Source organism: Manis javanica, chromosome 13 (genome assembly GCF_040802235.1).
Source record: "Manis javanica isolate MJ-LG chromosome 13, MJ_LKY, whole genome shotgun sequence".
NCBI lineage: Eukaryota > Metazoa > Chordata > Mammalia > Pholidota > Manidae > Manis > Manis javanica.
Window position 1 is genome coordinate 61,597,861 of NC_133168.1, and position 19,697 is coordinate 61,617,557.

At 35.8% G+C, this 19,697-nt stretch overlaps 1 protein-coding gene across 1 annotated transcript in view; it reads left to right on the forward strand.

The window, feature by feature from the left end:
- Window positions 1-65: 65 nt before the first annotated feature.
- ZC2HC1B (zinc finger C2HC-type containing 1B) overlaps window positions 66-19,697 on the forward strand; it is a 45,550-nt gene continuing 25,918 nt past the window's right edge. Inside the window, exons 1-4 of the mRNA XM_037022112.2 lie at window positions 66-663; window positions 8,949-9,010; window positions 11,263-11,382; window positions 11,917-12,055. Of these exons, the coding sequence (XP_036878007.2) occupies window positions 636-663; window positions 8,949-9,010; window positions 11,263-11,382; window positions 11,917-12,055 (349 nt within the window). The 5' untranslated portion in view covers window positions 66-635. The remainder of the gene's footprint in view (window positions 664-8,948; window positions 9,011-11,262; window positions 11,383-11,916; window positions 12,056-19,697) is intronic.

Genomic DNA, 19,697 nt, shown 5'->3' on the forward strand with positions numbered 1-19,697 from the left:
CCACTCATTTTTAGGAATTAAGTGGTTTAATTTACTGTACATAGAAAAGTGACCTAATTGAACTCAGTTTTGAAATGCTGAGTGGTAAGAAGAGTTTTCCAGAGAAGGTTCCACTGGTAGGAAGCTAAGTGTCCCCTTGCTATACGAAAAGGATGGTAAACTACTTCAAAAGAGTGGTAAAACTGACTATTAAGGTTGTTGGGACTCAATTACTGATGACTTGTTTTTGGAATTCAGGAACAGTGAAGACAGGAAACAGAAGAAGAAATAATCAAGAAAACTTACTTGGCTTCAGTGAGTACCTGGCTCAAAATCAGAAATATTTACTTCAGTTTAAACAAGAAAGTTTTTCTCTTCAACATTTAATGCTTGGAACCATTCATACTTGATTAAAATACATAGTTGAAAACTTTCCCTGTTTTTTGATGAGTTTTTTTTTTTTTTAACTTTAAACTTTTTCAAGGCTGAAGCGGTGACACCATCACAATTGTTAATTATTTGGTAAACTGTGACATCTTTACAACAGACAAGTTGTTAGTGACCCTTGTTCATGTGTCCATGACTAAATGTGGTATTATCTGGACTCTTCTGAAAAAACAAATCTGTGAACACTGTTGGTCTGATTTGGGAACAGAATGGCTGGGGTAGAACCATTTTTAACAGGTGAGCTGCATTTGATACCTAAATTATTAGAAAGCATCTTTGTAATTCATTGGTTTATGGCTTTTCCAAAGCTGTTAGGTGTTACTAGTTCTGTGTGTTATCAAATAAAAATGTAATGTAGGATTTTTAAGAGTTGTGAAAAACAGTAGCATTTGTTACTCTACCAACATTGATAACAAAAAACTTGGCTGAAGTGCTTGTTATTGAGGAAGTAGAATACTGGAGGGTGCATATTTAAATGCAGATCTGAGGAAGAAAGGGTCAGATGATGATCATTTATGTTACTTGTAGGAATGTATTAAATCCTAAAAAGATTGACCATTTATTCAGGTTTTCAAGTGAAGGTTCTTAAAACCCACATGGCTCTTAAAGACATAAAATGTTACTCTGACTTGGTGCTATTCAGATTCTATCTTGGGAGCTTTTCATTTCAGTGCATCTGACTCAGGATTTAGCAGCAAGTATTGAACAGAAAACAGTACAGTATTTGTATTTGTACCTAAGTTTTCTGTGCCATCTTGTAAATATTGTAATATTTTCAGGCATAATATTATAAGCTTAGATTTGATCTGAAAATTAGAAAAATGTGACTGTAAGACATGAGTCTTGGTGAATCATACTGTGATTTAGGTCTATCATCCTCCAAATTTAATGATCTTAATTTATTCAAAAGAAAAATTCTTACATAACATTTTGAAATATTTCATCACATGTTGGAATATTTGTGATTTGAGTTGTGTATGAACAATGGTTGGGAACAACAAAAGCTCCATGCCACATGTTGGGAGTCCAGTAGGAGAGTTTTGCCTTCAAGGACCTCATCATCTGAGGAGGCAGGGCGAGTGCAGCAAAATATAACTTAGCAATGCCAAGTCGTTCAATTACCACCTGAAATAAGGATCTTGGTATTTACTCTTCCCCCTGAAGTGCTCTTAATGCAAATATAAACCTTCCTCAATTGTCAAATAATAATCTGAATTTTTACTTCCCCTAAACACTTTTCCTGACTATGTATTTGAAAATAACACACATCCCTCCCCTGCATTCTTTATGCTCCTCTGCTTTATGTTCTCCATGGCATGCATCTAGATAATCTTATTTTTCAGTCTTCTCTTAGTGAACTGAGGGCAGGAACTTGAACCCCCGGGTCCAGAACAGTGCTGGCACATGGTAAATGATCACTAAGTAGTATATATGAATGAGTGGACATTTAAGAAAGACATTTCAGAAAAGAACTCTTAATCTTGAAACTGTAGGACCTAGACTCCATGTTACCAAGGAGAGGAAGGCCTAAGGCATGCCAGTTAAGGGGCAAAATCATGAAGAATTTGCCTGCTGTCATCTTAAGGACCTATTTTGTTTAAGCATTGTCTGCAATTGGTAAAATACCATTTTTTCAGCTATTTTAGGACTTTACAAATGAAACCATGTCAAAAATTATTACCATTTACATATATTAATTGATGCATTGTATCCTTACCTCCATTGTGATGTCATCAAATTATCTCAGGTAAAAGAACTCTATAGCCATCTTGTAAATTTACTGTTAATATTATCACTACTTTATGTTGCTTCCTGTGTGTGGACATTAGTTAATGTTTTATCCAGCTTTCTTGTTCCAGCTAAAGGTCAAAAAAAGGGTAAGAATTCTAATGGTCTTTTTAGTTGTGAAACTCACAGGAGAATATATACTAAAACAAACTATTCAAGTCAACAAATAAAACAGACTGTTTGGGTCCATCTTCAATTTTATTATACTCTTTTGGGTAACTCTTATGTCTGTCTAGGTTATATTAATTGCCTGTACAGTACCCCTTAACACAGTATCTTGTTTAGTTTTGAGCAACTGAGAAGCACATATGTATAGCTTTCTGAGGGCAATATTTACTACCTTTTGATGGCATCCTTGAGATGACCTGAGTAATCTCTGAGTCTGACGTCAGTTTCTAGAGTTTGTAAGAGCCCCATGTGGAGATGTCTGTAAACCAGGTGGATGATTCCGATGGAAAACAAGTCATCACAGTTTGAGCATCCTGGATCTCCTACAGAAACACACTTAGCTGTTGTATTCTCACATTTTCTGCTTCTAAGCTCACCGTGACCTGCCTCTATCTTAAGATCAAACAGAACCTTCTAGCGGAGTAGAATGTATGACCTCAGTTCATCTAGACTGTCAGAATATGAAGGGGAGAGAAGGCACTTCACTGGGACTTGATCAAGCAAGTATAGAACAGAGTAAGAGCCAGATAGATAGGACACACCATCCTCAGATTACAAAGGCAGTGAGTGGTATCTTTCATGACAGCCTTCAACATGTCTGCATCTTCAATTATACACCTCTAATATGGACTGGTTGTTCTCTAGTTCTGGTGCCCAGAACTGTTAATCCTGGAAATTTGGGCTGTTATCTTGGGAATTCCTTTTTCTTTCTCCTGTGTTGAATTGCCTGCTCACTATATCTTTTACCTTGTTTTAAAGAACATCCTTTGTAATTCTTGAGATTGAGTACATGGTATGTAAACTTTGAAATCTTCCCTGTCTGGAAATGTGTTCTACCCCAATATTTGATAGGTTGGCTGCATATAAAATCCCAGGTTGTAGATTATTTTCCCTCAGAAGTTTAAAAGATTTTTCTCCATTTCCATGTTCCTGTTTGGGAATCTAAAGCCTTTCCGATTATATTACTGTTTTTTTGTTTTTTCTTTTAAATCAGTAGTCATTAGAACCTCTCTAGTGTTCTGAAATTTCATAGTGATAATGTTACAGATCAGTTTTCATCCATTTTGCTGGGTCATGTCCTTTCACTCCTGGATATTGTTAAAAATTATTTTTACTTGTGTTTTCTTCTTTTCTCTTTAACTCCTATTTGGAGTAAAACCTTCTGGACAGGTACTCTGCTTATGTTTCTCTCCCATTTCTACTCCATTTTACTGTTCTTTCTGAGGGGGTATCCTCCAACCTTCTATTGACTTTTTCATTTCTCCTATAAGGCTTTTTAGTTTCCAAGAGCCTTAATTTTCCATAATTGCTTTTTGTTTGTTTTGGGCTTATGTGATACTTTTTTAGATCTTTGGAAATTCCTGTCCAGGATTAAGATTAGAGGAAGAAAACACTAGAAACTGAGTGGATGAGTAGTATTTGATGATTTTGAGCTTTATTATAGTGTGGTTTGGTTGAGCTATTTGAGAATCTTCCTAATGTCAGTGTCTTCAGCTATTTCTTCATGGAATGATTATTTCCCAGGTAAGAATTTCATTCTGCTTTGAGAGTAAGAGTTAGGCAGGCAGTGTTCTGTGGACCAGGTAGAGGAAGGTGAGTGTGGGAGTATTCTCTTTCAGCATCACTATTCATGAGATTAGTCACTTATATACATACTATGTGTGTGTATATATCCACACACATGTACATATATAGTCAGTCTATTAATCATGGGATCTTATTTGCAAATTTGCCTACTTGCTAAAACTTTTTATCCTAAAATCAAATCAATACTTGCAGTGTTTCCATGGTCATTAACAGACACGTACATAGCATTTTAAAAGTTGTCAACCTGACATGCACATTCTCAGCTAAGGAAGAACAAGATGATGCTCTGCCTTCTTGTTTTAGCTCTCATACTGTAAACAAGTATCCTTTCACAGTCTATTTAGTGCCACATTTTTCATATATTTGCACTTTTTCTGGTGATTTACCTGTTTAAAATGGCCCCCCAAACAGTGTTGAAGTGCTGTCTTAGTGTTTCTGTGTGCAGGAAGGCTGTGATGTGCTTTCTGGAGAGAATACATCTGTTAGATAAGCTTCATTCAGGCATGAGTTAGTGTTGCTCACTGTGCATTCATTGTTATTGAATCAACAATATGTATTTAAATAAGGTGTCTTTAAAAAGAAATACATAAAACAAGGTTGTGTATCAATAGGTTGATTATAATGTAACCAGAGGTTCACAGGAACACAACTCTGTATTTCTCCTAAGAATTATAAGTATTTGCTTCTTAAAGTGCTTACAGAAACTTTATGGGAAGTAACTACCAGATAATGAGAATAAAACATGTATATATATATATATTTGTGTTACCCGTCTACACATGCCTTCAGCTGTGCCTCCCGTTGACTCATGCACTAATCTCTCTTATCCTCTCTGGGGAGTAGACTTCTGCTAGAGCTGGGGAAGGGCATCACCTATGGTGTGCAGTGAAGGAGGGGATGTAGGAATCTTAACTTCTTTTCAAGAACTTTCACCCCAATTCCCCATGTTTTAACAGTGTCTTCCTCATCACTTACCCATCCCAGTTCCAGAGGTATGTGCTGCTGTAGGAGTTCCTATGACTTTGAAGGGCTCTGCAATGTAAATCTGGATGTTTCTCATTTCTCCTTATTGTTAGCTTAGGAAGTGAGTTTTGATGTATTTTTAAGCCCACCTCAATTACCATGTCCATCAGCTTTCTGGATTCCAATTTATTTTATTGTTCATGGCTGTCTTCTTTCTCTTGTTCTTTGTTCTCTATGTCCCTTTCCTGCAGTTTTTTGGGGCAAAAATTGGGTGTTTTCTCTGCCATCATAATTCATTAGTCTTTATTCTTTTTTTTTCATAACTCATAAGTTAATAAGTTGAGGCCAGTATGCCACCCCCTTTGCCATAGAGTCATGAAAGATGCCAATATTGCTAATGTTGCATGTTCTGAACTGCAAAAGACCTAAGAGTTTTTTTGATGTGCTGACAACTGAATGAGAAAATGTCTTCCCCTTTCTTTCTCTACTATGCCTTTATAAGGAAATATGGATTGGTAGGTGTTTCTACAAAGCATTCTTAACTTCCAGCTCAGAAAGAGAATGTCTAGTCAAAAGTAGAATTTTTTCCAATTTCATTATAGTTGTAATCCTCTCCAGGTTTCTTATAAAATTTTTGAACTGAGATCTCTGTAATGCTTATTTTTCATTGTTAACATGCTAAACAAAACTGTTGATCACTTCCAGATCACTTTCTTATCCTTGTTTTAAAAGTTTTCTAGATTCTAAACCAATGTATGAAAATAATGGGCACCTCAATAGTCTATTAAGACTCTAGTTAGAGAGGGTAAAGCTAGAAATAGCTATGGTGATGCTCATTGTTTTAGAATCTTTTCTATCAAAAGGGCTCCTTTTTTTAAATATCATTCTTCTATTCTGTTTTAAAACAGTAGTGCCTAATATTTTCAGAAAAATTGAAAATGCAGGAAACTAAAGAAATAATTACCTTTATTCTTAATGCTCGGGTAATTTATGTATGTGTGTGTGTGTGTGTGTGTGTGTGTGTGTGTGTGTAGAGCATGTGTAGTGTTATCTATGTCATGCCAGTCTTTATTTGTAAGTATATGAATCAAAATGTGTTAATGTTTTCCATGTTATTCTTCCACAAATCATTTTTAATTACTACATCTCATTCACTGGTTGGCAACCTCTTTCTTAAAGGCCAAAAGTATTTTTTGCTTTGTAGGCCATATCTCTGTTACAGCTACTCAACTCTGCTGTAGTAGTGTGAAAACAGCAATAGATAATTACATAGACAAATAACCATGACGGTTTACCAATAAAACTTTATTTACAAAAACATTCAGCCTCAGGTTTGGCCCTGGACTTTTAAAAAATATTTTTATTTTGATATAATTCTAGTTCACAAAAAGTTGCGAAATACCACAGAAAGATCTGCACACTTTACCCAGTTTCCTCCAAGTTGCATCTTAAATAACTACAGTACAATATCAAAACCAAGAAATATATATTGCTACAATGTCTGCTTATAGTCCTACACTATTTTATAATGTGTAACCACCACCACAATAAAGATACAGAACTACTCCATCACTCCCTCATTCCTGCAATCACACTTACCTCCTTGACCATCACTAATCTATTTGCCAGCTCTATAATTTTGTCATTTTGAGATTATTATACAAATAAAGTCATACAGTGGGTGACCCTTTGAGATTGACTTTTTTCACTCAGTGTTGAAATTGATCCACGTTGTTGCCTGTGTTGACAGTGTTCCTTTCTATTGCTAAGTAGGACTACAGAGTGTGGATATAACAGTTTGTTTAACCACCCACCGAAGGGCATGTTCGTTGTTGTAAAGGTGTCTTTTAAGGTTCTAATGATTGCATATTCCATATGATTCAGCACACTAACAAAAACAGTAGGCATCACAAATATCCATGTTTGTTTCAACGGGCTAGGCAGGTGTATGCTTCCTTATATCAAGCTTCCATGTTGAATGTGGCTTAGAATGTGATGGTCAGTATGTTTCAGGTTTTCAATTGTATCTGTCATTATTTTAAACTCATTGAACTCATTAACACACTGATTTAAGCCAAAGACCATTGAACCTCCCAGGAATTCCATTTGCTTTGCAGTTAGTACTGACAAAATATGTCTGTATTTATGATGATGAGTGGAAAAATAGTCTTAATATTTGTAGAGATAGAGACTCAGGTTTGAGTCTCACTGTTATCACTTACTACCTGTGATTTTTCAAGAGGTCCCCCAACCTTGAACATCTGTCCATTTTCTTAACTGTAAAAAAAAGAGCATAGCACCAAGTCTGTCTCACAGGATTGCTGTGAGTAGTAGATGAGATTACATAAGAAAAGTGTTTGGAGAACAGAAAACATTAAGTGTTACAGAAAGAGTTGTAAAAATCATTAGTGTTTTAGAAAAAAGTTTTATAACTAAGATGAATAGTTTTTATTAACAAGTTAGTATGTGGAAGGGTGGGATATCCTTTAAAAAAATAGTAATAAGACCCAGTTTTAAAGAGTTAAAAAGCCTAAAGAACATAGAGGAAGGGTGGTATTTCTGTATGCTGTAAAGATGACCTGTGTTGCAAATACAATACCATCTGACAGATGTGAGAACAAATCGTTTAGATCAACAATGTCTGTAATGAGCTACCATCTGATTCCCGTTAATCAGGGCTGCCTTGTTCTAACTGTCTTCCCTGGGTTTCCATGACCTTGTTCTCTCCTGCTTCTCCTTCTGGCTTATCATCATCATCTCCTTGGCCCTTAAATATGGAGTTCCCTAGGGAGCATCCCTGTACTTCTCTTTCCGTGACCTCTTCCCTGGCAATATTATGCCTTTACATCACTCTCCAAACAAAGCCTGCATCTGCGTCTCTAGCCCTGACCTCCCACATTTCCATCCTGCTGGCTGGATGAATCTTTCTCAAACTCAGTATTTCCAAAGCTGAGGTCATTTTTCTTACAAAGATGGCCCTTCTTTCAAATTTTCTATTTCTGTCCACAGCCCTACTGTCTTAGCCCCTCAGCATTTGAAGGATTTCAGCATATTCAGTCCTCCTCTCTGCCACCTCCCAGCACCCCCCAAATCTCGTCATGTATGTTGATTCTTTATCAACAGTCTCTCCTGCTTCCTCTCTCCTTTGCATTGCGGGTACACAGCTTTAACTCTTGAACGTATTCCTTTCCAACCACCACCCATTCATGCCTCCTCACCTTTATCACACACATCTTCCACAGCTATGTTCAGATTCTTCATACTCAGTGACATTGATTGTTTTCCTTGTTTGTAGAATAAAGCCCAGAGTGTCCGTCTAACATAAAAGATCCGTGAGCAAACTGCTTTTAACATCTTTTTATACTCAACTCTAAATGGACTGAAAGGAAAGAATATGAAATGAAACTTTTTTTTTCAGAATTTTATAATGTTTTCCTTTCTCGTGACACTTTCAAATCTTCATTTAAAGTATGTGTGTCCACCAGTTCTGCTGGGCCCATTTCTTCAGTTTCTTCTACTTGCTGCCAGGTAGTTTTCCCAGCAAAAAGAGAGTTTATCAGGAGAGAAAACAATTCTCAGTAAAATTTATCTCAAATTCAATGATTAGGTGACCCTTTTCATATGGTATATATGACTTTATACTAAGTCATAAATATATACTTACTTTTAAAGCAAAGCTATTGGCACTTAGTTTAAGAATACCTTAAACATTGAATAATTATACTCATTAATTATACACATTAAATAACTAAATGTTAAGTGATTATAATAAATAATTATAATTAAATAAGCATACTCTGAAAGACATGGAATATACCTGTTTTGTGAAGTGAAAAGTCTATACTAGGAGAAGAAACTAGGAGTTTATGAAGTGTCTTCCTAAAAAAAGGAAGAAGTGGTGGGGAGGGACCAGAGAGTGAGGATATCAAGCTCTCGAGGTCTCCTCCAGCCAGTCACTTCATCTCAGGCAGGCAGTTCCATGAAACTAACATAATGTGCTCTTGGATCTTATACAGATGGCAATCAGGAATTATTTCCCTGTGAAGTCTGCGGAAGATGCTTTGCAGCAGATGTTCTGGTAAACATAAAGACATTTTGTAGATGTGTTTCATTGGAGTTAAATGAACTGTCAAGTCATTGAGGCGGCTGCAGTGGCAAAGATTAAAGACAGATGTGAAGGGAAAGAAGGGAAGAGAAGTCCCCGACCTATGGCTGGCAGCCCCTGAGGGCACTGAGGCAGATCGATCCTGCACCATTTGAAGGGAACTCACTGAACATGGTCCCCTACTGAAAAGGGTGCCAGATGAAAGCGTCTTGGCACAGCCGGTTGTCTCTTGAGAGGCTTTGGCTCTTTCGCCTTTTCTATAAGCATCAAAAATTCAAATTTTAAGGCCAAAGCACCAGGGAAATTAGCTAGTCAAGAGGAATGAACATTGAATTTGGAGCATCTGGAAACTTGGCTTTTAGCCTCAAATTTGTCACAAATTCTGACAAGTCCTTTAACCTCTCTCTGTTTCCTGCTTTGCCACGTAGAAAGACAGAACCCTCCAATTTCAGGGTTTTATGTAATTTGTACAAAATGGATGAAAGGCATTTCAAGATCAAATTGTTAATCAGAGTCAAGCTAACTGTATATTCCTGACCAATTCCTAAAAAGAAGAAAAGCTTGATTTATTTAAAAATCAAATAGGTATTAGGCCCTGACATTATAAAGGGATTCCCAAGAAACATGATTTATTTTTTTAAAAAATCTAAAATGATAATGGAATTGTTAGCTGAGACAAGGAGACTTATATCAAACTTAAAGGATTGGGACTATAAGCCTGACTACATTTGGTGGAAAAGACTACCAAATGAGGTCATAAGTTTTATTTCTCTGCAGAATTTTAAAAATGAAGTATTCTAATTAACTGTTGCTACAGCTTCCTGAATCTAGAAGGGGAGCTCCCAGGGCTGGTTGTGTCCCAGTAATCCACCAGTATGCTGCGTTTGCCAACCCAGGCCTGTACCCCATGAGAATGGATTCGAGATACCATTTGAAGAGAGATCACTAAATGTCAAGTTTATCTTGAGTCTTCTTGAGTTATACTTCCTAGGCCTATCTCTAGGCTACAAAGAGCATTTGACCAAATAATCTGATGTGTCCTCTCCTTTAGTTTAAAATGGTATGGCTTGTTTGTAAGCAGGTGTAGGTGTAGTGATATTCATAGAGCCTGCATTTTGTTGGATCTAAGCAACTATGTAAATGACAGCTATTATGAGTTCCATATCCAGCAAGAAAGAGGATTTAGAGTTGAAGGCAAGGATATTGCTATAATCCCATAGTGGTGCAGTAATTGACTTTATGAAGGTGGTACAGAAGCAAAGCTCTATATGTTGTTCCCTGGTTTCTGTGCCAGAAATGCTGAGTACTTAAGACTACTGGCTGGACTAAAGAAAGTTTCCCCTGCCGGTTGCCTTGTAAATATTGTAATATTTTAAAATCTAATATAAGCTTAGATTTTCTCTGAAATAAATGACTTTATGAGTGTGAAATGTTTGGACAAATTAAAGGAAAATATCTCCATAATTTAAATGGAATTGGTGTATTATTCATTTATGAGATGGTTGTCCCAATTGTTCTTTGCAGATGGTCTGAAATATTTCTTTGAAATTTCTCCACTCCTTTTCAGGAGTTAAGTGGTTTAATTTGCTATAGTAGAAAAATGACCCTGTTAAATTCAAGTTTGAAGTGCTGAGTGGTAAAAAGATTTTTCCTGAGAAGGCTTCACTGATAGGAAGCTAAGTTTCTTTTTCCTTTATACAAAGGGCTATTTCACAAGGGTAGTAATACTGAATATTAAGATTGTGTGTACTCAGATTTCCTGTTATATTCTGGATAACTTACTTTTGGAATTTAGGAACGATGAAGCCAGTTAACAGAACACAAAAATAATCAAGAAAACTTCATTGGCTTCAGTGAGCACCTGGCTTAATATCAGAAATATTCATTTCAATTTAAACTGGAAATTTTGTCTTTTTACATTATTTATTGCTTGGAACCATCCATACAACCCAGTGGTAGAGTTAAATATGTAAAACTAAATTTGAGGGTCATCTCTTCGTTGTAGAGCCTTTTATTGACCTTGCCCAGACACAGGATCTAGTTATGTGTAACATGGGTGGAGAGAGCCAGATGGATTTGCTCTGCTGTGATTTGAGAGTTAGAGAATGAACTTGGCTCTGAAGGTGCAACCCAGTCACTGTAGTGGGGCTGCCTGAGTACACTAAGGCATTACAAACTGTGATGGTATATGTTAACAATTTTAATCCCCACTCTTTCTTTTCTAGGAAAGGCATGGACCAATATGTAGAAAACTCTTCAACAAGAAGCATAAGCCTTTCAATTCCTTGAAACAAAGATTACAGGGCACCGACATTCCGATTTTGAGGAAGCCTCCTCAATCCAAGGTACTATCGATATTTTTCTTATTGTTCTTGATTATATCCCAAAGTACAATAAAGCCTCTTTTTGGCTCTCTGGTCTCATTTTTGCTTGATAGTGCAGTATAATGTCATGTAAGTATAATCCACCTTTGCTGTTTTCTTTTTAATCATGCTCACTTCGATTTCCAAATGTATTTCAGATACTTTCCAGATGTGGCAAAAAAGAATCTCGTTTATATTTTCATTAGAGGAGCATTAAATCTACCAATTAACTTGGAAGACAGTTATTTTTAATCTTACATTTAAGTCTTCCTATCAAGTTTTGTAGTTTCTTTGTTTTTCTGATTGTTATTTTGTGTTTTTCCTCGCTATTGTGACTTGCAAGTTTTATGACTGCATTTTCCGAACTTCCTTAGTACTTTTGAAAAACAAATTCTCCTTCCTTTCTAAATTTCACAGTCCTGGTTCCTGTAAATTCCAATCCCAGCTTGAAAAAAAAATGCAGTGCAGAGATGTACAGTCTAAATTACTATATATTGGTTTTGGTTTTTTGAATAGCCCCAACCTGTGAAGAAATCAAACTGGAGACAACAACATGAAGACTTCATTAATGCAATTCGATCAGCAAAGCAGTGCACTCTAGCCATTAAAGAAGGCCAGCCTCTCCCACCTCCGCCTCCTCCTTCCATCAACCCAGGTGTGTGGTGGGTTTGTTTTGCTTTGACATTTCACCGTTAACTATCAGTTAAGTATCCTTGATTTTTGGTTCAAGCCATCATGCCTTGTTTCCTCCTATGCACCCTAAAATTAATGCAAATTAAATTATATAAAAATAATTTTGTCATAAAATGTATTTTAATTCCACATAAAGATACTGTATTTTCTTCTAAATGTCCCAGTAGGAAAACACCACTATGCCCAATGTCCTGGCCGTAACTCTAGAGGATGCTGTTCATCTCTTGAGAATGGAGCTGCATAGGCCAGTACAAGTAGTCTTACAATAGATCCCGTTCATTACTCACAGCTCTTTCTTTTTCTTTCCTTCCAGATAAAATTCCCATAATAAAAAAATTCACCATTTTAAGTTGCACAATTTAGTAACTACAGCTTTTTTACCCTAAACTTTTGATTTTGCAAGTTTGCAAAATTAAAAATTTTGAAAGAGAAAATTTTCAAAAAATAAGAGGAGGTAATAATACAATGATCATTATCTTCCACTGAAATTTGACAGTTGTTAGTATTGTCATGTTTTCCTTTTTTTGGCTGAACTATTTAGGAGTAAGTTTCAAACATCACAACATTCTACCCTTAACTATGTCCATATGCATTTCTTAAGCTTAAGTATATTTTGCTGCATAGCCACAGTACTATTATCACACTTACTATTGTGTGATATAAAATAGATACATATTTTCCCAATATTTTTTAGTCATACTAATATTTAACTTTTTCCTCTATCACTTGTCTTTCTATGAATTGGAAATTAGGGCCAGAGGTTCAATTCTATTTATATTAATATTAATTTCATCAGATATAGGATTTTCAAATATTTCCTCCTATTCCACAGACTGGACTGTCTTTTCACTCTCTTGATGGGATCCTCTGATGTACAAAAGTTTTTAATTTTGAAGTCCAATTTATCTATGTTTTCTTTTGTTGCCTAGCTTTTAATGTTGAATCCCAAAAATCAAAATCCATGTCACAAAGCTTTGCCCATTTTCTTCTAAGAGTTACATAGTTTTAGCTCTTACATTTAGGTCTTTAATCCAGTTTAACTTAATGTTTTTACATTTATAAGATAAGATCCCAACTTCAATGAAAGTTGGATATGACGTTTTATTGTATGGATATCTAGTTTTCTCAGCACTATTTGTTGAAACACTGTCCTTTTCCTATTGAGTGGTCTTGACACCCATATCAAAAGTCAGTTGGCCATATATGCCAAATTTATTTCTGAGCTCTCTATTACATTTGTGTATATGTCCTTATGCCAGTAGCACACTGTTTAGATCACTGTAGCTTTGTAGTAAGCTTTGAACTCAAGAAATGCAAGTCTTCCAAGATTGTTTTGGTCATTCAGAGATGTTTGAGATTCCATATGAATTTTAAGGATGGTTTTTTTTTTTCTATTTCTGGAAATGTCTTTTGAATGTTGATAGGGATTGTACTGAATTTGTGCATTGCTTTGGGTAGTGTTGTCATCTTGATGATATTGTCTTCCAATCCATGCACATAGGATGTCTTTCCATTTATTTATGTCATCTTTAATTTCTGTCAGCAATGTGTTATGGTTTTCAGTGTACAACTCTTTTACCTCTTTGGTTAAATTTACTCCTTTGTGTTTCTTCTTTTTGATGTTATTGTAAATGAAATTGTTAACTGTCTTTTCAGATTTTTCTTTGTTAGTATATAGAAATACAACTGATTTTTGTGTGTTGATTCTGTATCCTGCAACTTTGCTGACTTTTGTTAGATCTAACAGTTTTTGATGTGGAATCTTTAGGATTTTCTATATATAAGATTATGTCATTTGCAGAGATAATTTTCTTCTTCCTCTCCAATTTGTATGTCTTTTATTTCCTTTTCATGTTTAAATCCTTTAGCTAGAACTACCAATATAATGTTTTTGAATAGCAGTGGTGAAAGTGGACAAGCTTTTCCTGTTTTTCATTGAGAATAATGTTACCTGTGGATTATAATTGACTATTTAAAGCATAAATAATAGCATGTTATAGGGATTAGAATATGTGGAAGTGAAATGTATGAAAACACTAGGACAAGGTAAGTGAAGAAAATGGATATATAGTTAAAAGGTTCCTATGCATTTATTACTATACATGAACAAGTATAGTTTTACACATAAGTAACTATAGTACATGAATAGAAATAGTATTACTTGAAGTGAGAATATTATATTTTAAAGATGTTTATTATATGTGAGTAAGCAGAAAAATATTGATGCATAGCTATTAAGAAAACAGTCATACATCATTTTATATGCAAATGCAAAAAAAAATTCAAAAGAAGACAGGAGAAGAGGAAAAAAGGAAGAAAGAACAGGGGGAATAAAGACAGATAGTAAGATGGTGGACTTAAACCTAACCATATGGACAATTGCATATAAATGACCTACACACTTCAGATAAAAGGCAGAGATTGTCAAACTGAATAATGAAGCAAGGTCCAATTATGCTTTCTGCATGAAACACAGTTTAAATGTAAAGACACAAATAAACATGCCAGGCAGGTGACACAGAAAGAGGTACACCAAGAAGGCCTAGAGAGGCTCCACCCTCACTAAGGGACAGTTGCTCCTGCTTCATTCCGCAGGCTTCTGCCTCAAGGGAAATACCCAGCGTTGCCACATCTAATTTGTCAAAGAATGGCAGAAATGCAGATTTTCTGCTATATAAATACCAGAAACATAAATCTTTTAGAAGTTTCAGGTTTAAATCTCTGAGCTTAAGGAGCTGGTTCTTTGAGAAAATAAACAAAATAGATAAACTCCTAGCCAGACCTATCAAGAAAAAAATATAACAGAATCAGAAATGAGAAATGAAAAATCACTATAGACACCACAGAAATACAAAGAATTATGAGAGTATACTATGAAAAATTACATGCTAACAAACTGGATAACCTAGAAGAAATGGACAACTTTCTAGAAAAATACTACCTTCCAAGGCCAACCCAGAAAGAAACAGAAAATCTGAACAGACCAATTATGAGCAATAAATTAAATTGGTAATCAAAAAATCTACCTAAGAACAAAACCACTGAATCAGATGGCTTCACTGCTAAATTTTATCAAACATTTGGTCAAAACCTAATACCCATTCTCCTTAAAGTTTTCCAAAAAGTAAAAGAGGAGGGAATACTTCCAAACTGATTCTATAAAGCCAGCATCACCCTAATACCAAAACTAGGAAAAGGCACCACAAAAAAATGAAATTACAGATCAATATCCCTGATGAACATAGATGCAAAAATACTCAACAAAACAGTAGCAAACTGAATTCAAAAATACATCAAAAAGATCGTCCATCATGATCAAGTAGGATTTATTCCAGGGATGTAAGGATGCTACAATATTAGAAAATCCATCAACATCATCCACCACATCAACAAAAAGGACAAAAACTACATGATCATCTCCATAGTTGCTGAAAAAGCATTCAACAAAATTCAACACCAATTCATGATAAAAACTCTCAACAAAATGGGTATAAAGGGCAAGTACTTCAACATAATGAAGGCCATATATGACAAACCCACAGCCAAAATCATACTTAACAGCGAGAAGCTGAAAACCTTTCCTGTAAGATCAGGAACAAGGCAAGGATGCCCACTCTCTACACTTTTATTCAATGTAGTTCTGGAGGTCCTAGCCACAGCAGTCAGACAACACAAAGAAATAAAAGGCATCCAGATTGGTAAAGAAGAAGTTAAACTGTCACTGTTTGCAGAAGACATGATATTGTACATAAAAAGCCTTAAAGAATCTACTCCAAAACTACTAGATCTAGTATCTGAATTCAGCAAAGTTGCAGGATATGAAATTAATATACAGAACTGTGTTGCATTCTGTGTTGCATTCCTACACACTATACACTGAAGAACTAGCAGAGAAATCAGGAAAACAATCCCATTCACAGTTGCATCAAAAAGAATAAAATACCTAGGAATAAACCTAATGAAGGAAGTGAAAGACCTACACTCTGAAAACTACAAGACACTCATGAGAGAAATTAAAGAAGATACCAATAAATGGAAACACATCCCATACTAATGGATAGGAAGAATTAATATTGTCAAAATGGCCATCCTGCCTAAATCTACAGATTCAATGTAATCCTTATCAAAATACCAAGAGCATTCTTCAACAAACTAGAGCAAATAGTTCTAAAATTCATATGGAACTACAAAAGACCCCAAATAGCCAAAGCAATCCTGAGAAAGAAGGATAAAGCTGGGGAGATTATACTCCCTGACTTCAAGCTCTACTACAAAGCCACAGTAATCAAGACATTTGGTACTGGCACAAGAACAGACCCATAGACCAATGGAACAGACTAGAGAGCCCAGATATAAACCCAAGCATATATGGTCAATTAATATATGATAAAGGAGCCTCTTCAACTACTGGTGTTGGCAAAACTGGACAGCTACATGCAAGGGAATGAAACTGGACTATTGTCTATCCCCATACACAAAAGTAAACTCAAAATGGATCAAAGACCTGAATACAAGTCATGAAACCATAAAACTCTTAGAAGACAACATAGGCAAAAATCTCCTGAATATAAACATGAGCAACTTTTTCTTGGGAAAAAAATTGGGAAGCAAATAACCTGATTAAAAAATGGGCAGAAAATATGAACAGACAATTCTCCAAAGAAGAAATTCAGATGGCCAACAAGCACATAAAAAGATGCTCCACATCACTAATTATCAGGGTAATGCAAATAAAAACCACAATGGATATCACCTCACACCAGTTAGGATGGCCAGTATCAAAAAGACTAAGAATAGCAAATGCTGGCAAGGATGTGGAGAAAGGGGATCCCTCCTACACTGCTGGTGGGAATGTAAGCTAGTTCAACCATTGTGGAAAGCAATATGGAGGTTCCTCAAAAAACTCAAAATAGGAATACCATTTGACCCAGGAATTCCACTCCTAGGAATTTACCCTAAGAATATAATTTATCACATTGAAAAAGACAAATGCACTCCTATGTTTATTGCAGCAGTATTTACAATAACCAAGATATGGAAGCAACCTAAGTGTCCATCAGTAGATGAATGGATAAAGAAGATTTGGTACATATACACAATGAAATACTATCCAGCCATAAGAAAGAAACAGATCCCTCCATTTGCAACAACATGGATGGAGCTGCAGGAGATTATGCTCAGTGAAATAAGCCAGGCAGAGAAAGACAAGTACGGAATGATTTCCCTCATTTGTGGAATAGAACAACAAAGCAAAACTGAAGGAACAAAACAGCAACAGACTCAGACTCCAAGAAGGGACTAGCGGTTACCAAAGGGGAGGGGTGTGGGAGGGTGGGTGGTGGGTGGGTGGGGAGGGAAGGAGAAGGAGATTAAGGGGTATTATGATTGGCACACATGGTAGGGGTGGATCATGGGGGGAACAGTGTAGCACAAAGAAGGCAAATAGTGATTCTGTGGCGTCTTACTACAGTGATGGTCAGTGACCGCAAAGGGGTATGGGGAAGACATGATAATATGGGTGAATGTAGTAACCACATTGTTTTTTCATGTGAAACCTTCATAAGAATATATATCAATAATACCTTCATTAAAAAAATAATAAATCTTTGAATTTAGATGTCAGGTGATGGTTTTCCTTAGAGAGCTGGGGTGACTAGGAAGAAACAAACAGGATTGATGATAACATTCCATGTCCTGATTTGGGTTGTTTATGTGGATGTGCAGTTTGTGAGCACTTTATGGAGCTATACACTCATGCTTTGTGCCTTTCCTCTTGGATAAAAAAGTAAAAAGATAAATAAAAACCAGCAATGTCAAAATAACTGTAGACTGGCATGGTAAAAGCCTGGGTAAAGATATATGTGCAAACAATAATCATAAATGTAGAGTGGTTAACATTAATATCAGGTAGAGCAAACATCAGGGCAAGTATCAACAGAGGTTATGATTTAAAAGACATTCATCAAGGAACTAGGAGTTATGAAAGGGGAGGGAGGGTGGGAGGGAGAAAGGGATTATGGGGCACTGTAATTCTCAGTCACAATATAGGTAGGTCACGGGAAAGGCAGTGCAGCACAGAGAGGACAATTAATGACTCTATAGCATCTTACTACGCTGATAGACAGTGATTGCAATGGGGGGGGGGTGAGGACTTCATGATATGGGTAAATGTTGAAACCACAATGTTGCTCATGTGAAATGTTCATAAGATTGTATATCAATGATAATTTAATTTAAAAAAAAGAAAAAATATTTTGGACTGTATGGTAATGAAAACACAGCAAAATGTGGTGGATTCAGCTAAATCAGTGTCTAGAGGGAAGTTTATAGCTTTAAATGCTTATATTAGAAAAGAAGAAAGGTTTACATTTCACCCAGTAATCCCACTCCTAGGAATTTACACGAGGAAAAACAAGATCCACGACTCAAAAAGACATATCACTTCTATGTTTATTGCAGCAGTATTTACAATAGCTAAGATATAGAAACAACCTAAGTGTCCATCAGTGGATGAATGGATAAAGAAGAAGTGGTACATATACAGAATGGAATATTATTCAGCCATAAAAAGAAAAGAAATCCTCCCATTTGCAACAACATGGATTGCTCTAGAGGGTATTTTGCTCAGTGAGATAAGCTAGGAAGAGAAAGACAAGTAGCAAATGATTTCACTTATTTGTAGAGTATAAGAACTAAAGCAAAACTGAAGGAACAAAATAGCAGTAGACTTGCAGACACCAAGAAGAGACTAGTGGTTACCAAAGGGGAGGAGTTGGGGAGGGTGGGCGGAGGGAGAAGGGGATTAAGGGGCACTATAATTCTCAGTCACAGTATAGGTAGGTCACGGGGAATGCAGTACAGCACAGAGAGGATAATTAATGACTCTATAGCATCTTACTATGCTGGTAGACAGTGACCACAATAGAGGGAGTGAGGACTTGATAATATGGGTGAATGTTGAAACCACTGTGTTGTTCATATGAAACCATCATAAGATTGTATATCAATGATACTTCAATACATTTTTTTAAAAAGAAAATAAAGGGTTAATTCAGTTACCTTAACCTTATTTGAAAAATTAAAAAAGGAAGAAAAAATTACACATAAAAATTAAGTAGGAGGAAGAAAATAGCAAATGTAATTAATCATATTAACAAAATTCTTTTTAAAGCATGTGATTATCTCAACTGGTACAGGAGAAGCCTGTGACAAAATTTAACACCCATACATTTAAGAAAGGAAATTCTTAGAAAGGTAGAAGCGGAAAGGAACTTCCTCAATAAAGGACATCTTTGAAAAATTTACAGCTAATACCAAGTTAGTGATGAAAAGCTGAATGCTTTCCCACTGAGATCAGGAAAAAAACAAGCTGTCCCTTCTGACCACTTCTGTGCAACACTGTACCGGAGATACTACCCAGGATAATAAGGAAAAACTTCATATATATAAATATATACACACACACATATATAATTTAATAATTGGAAAGGAACGGAAGCTGTCAAACTATCTTTATAGACAACATCATCATGAACCTCCATACTGTTTTCCCTAATGGCTGCACAAATTTAAATTCCCACCAACAGTGCATGAGGGTTCCCCGT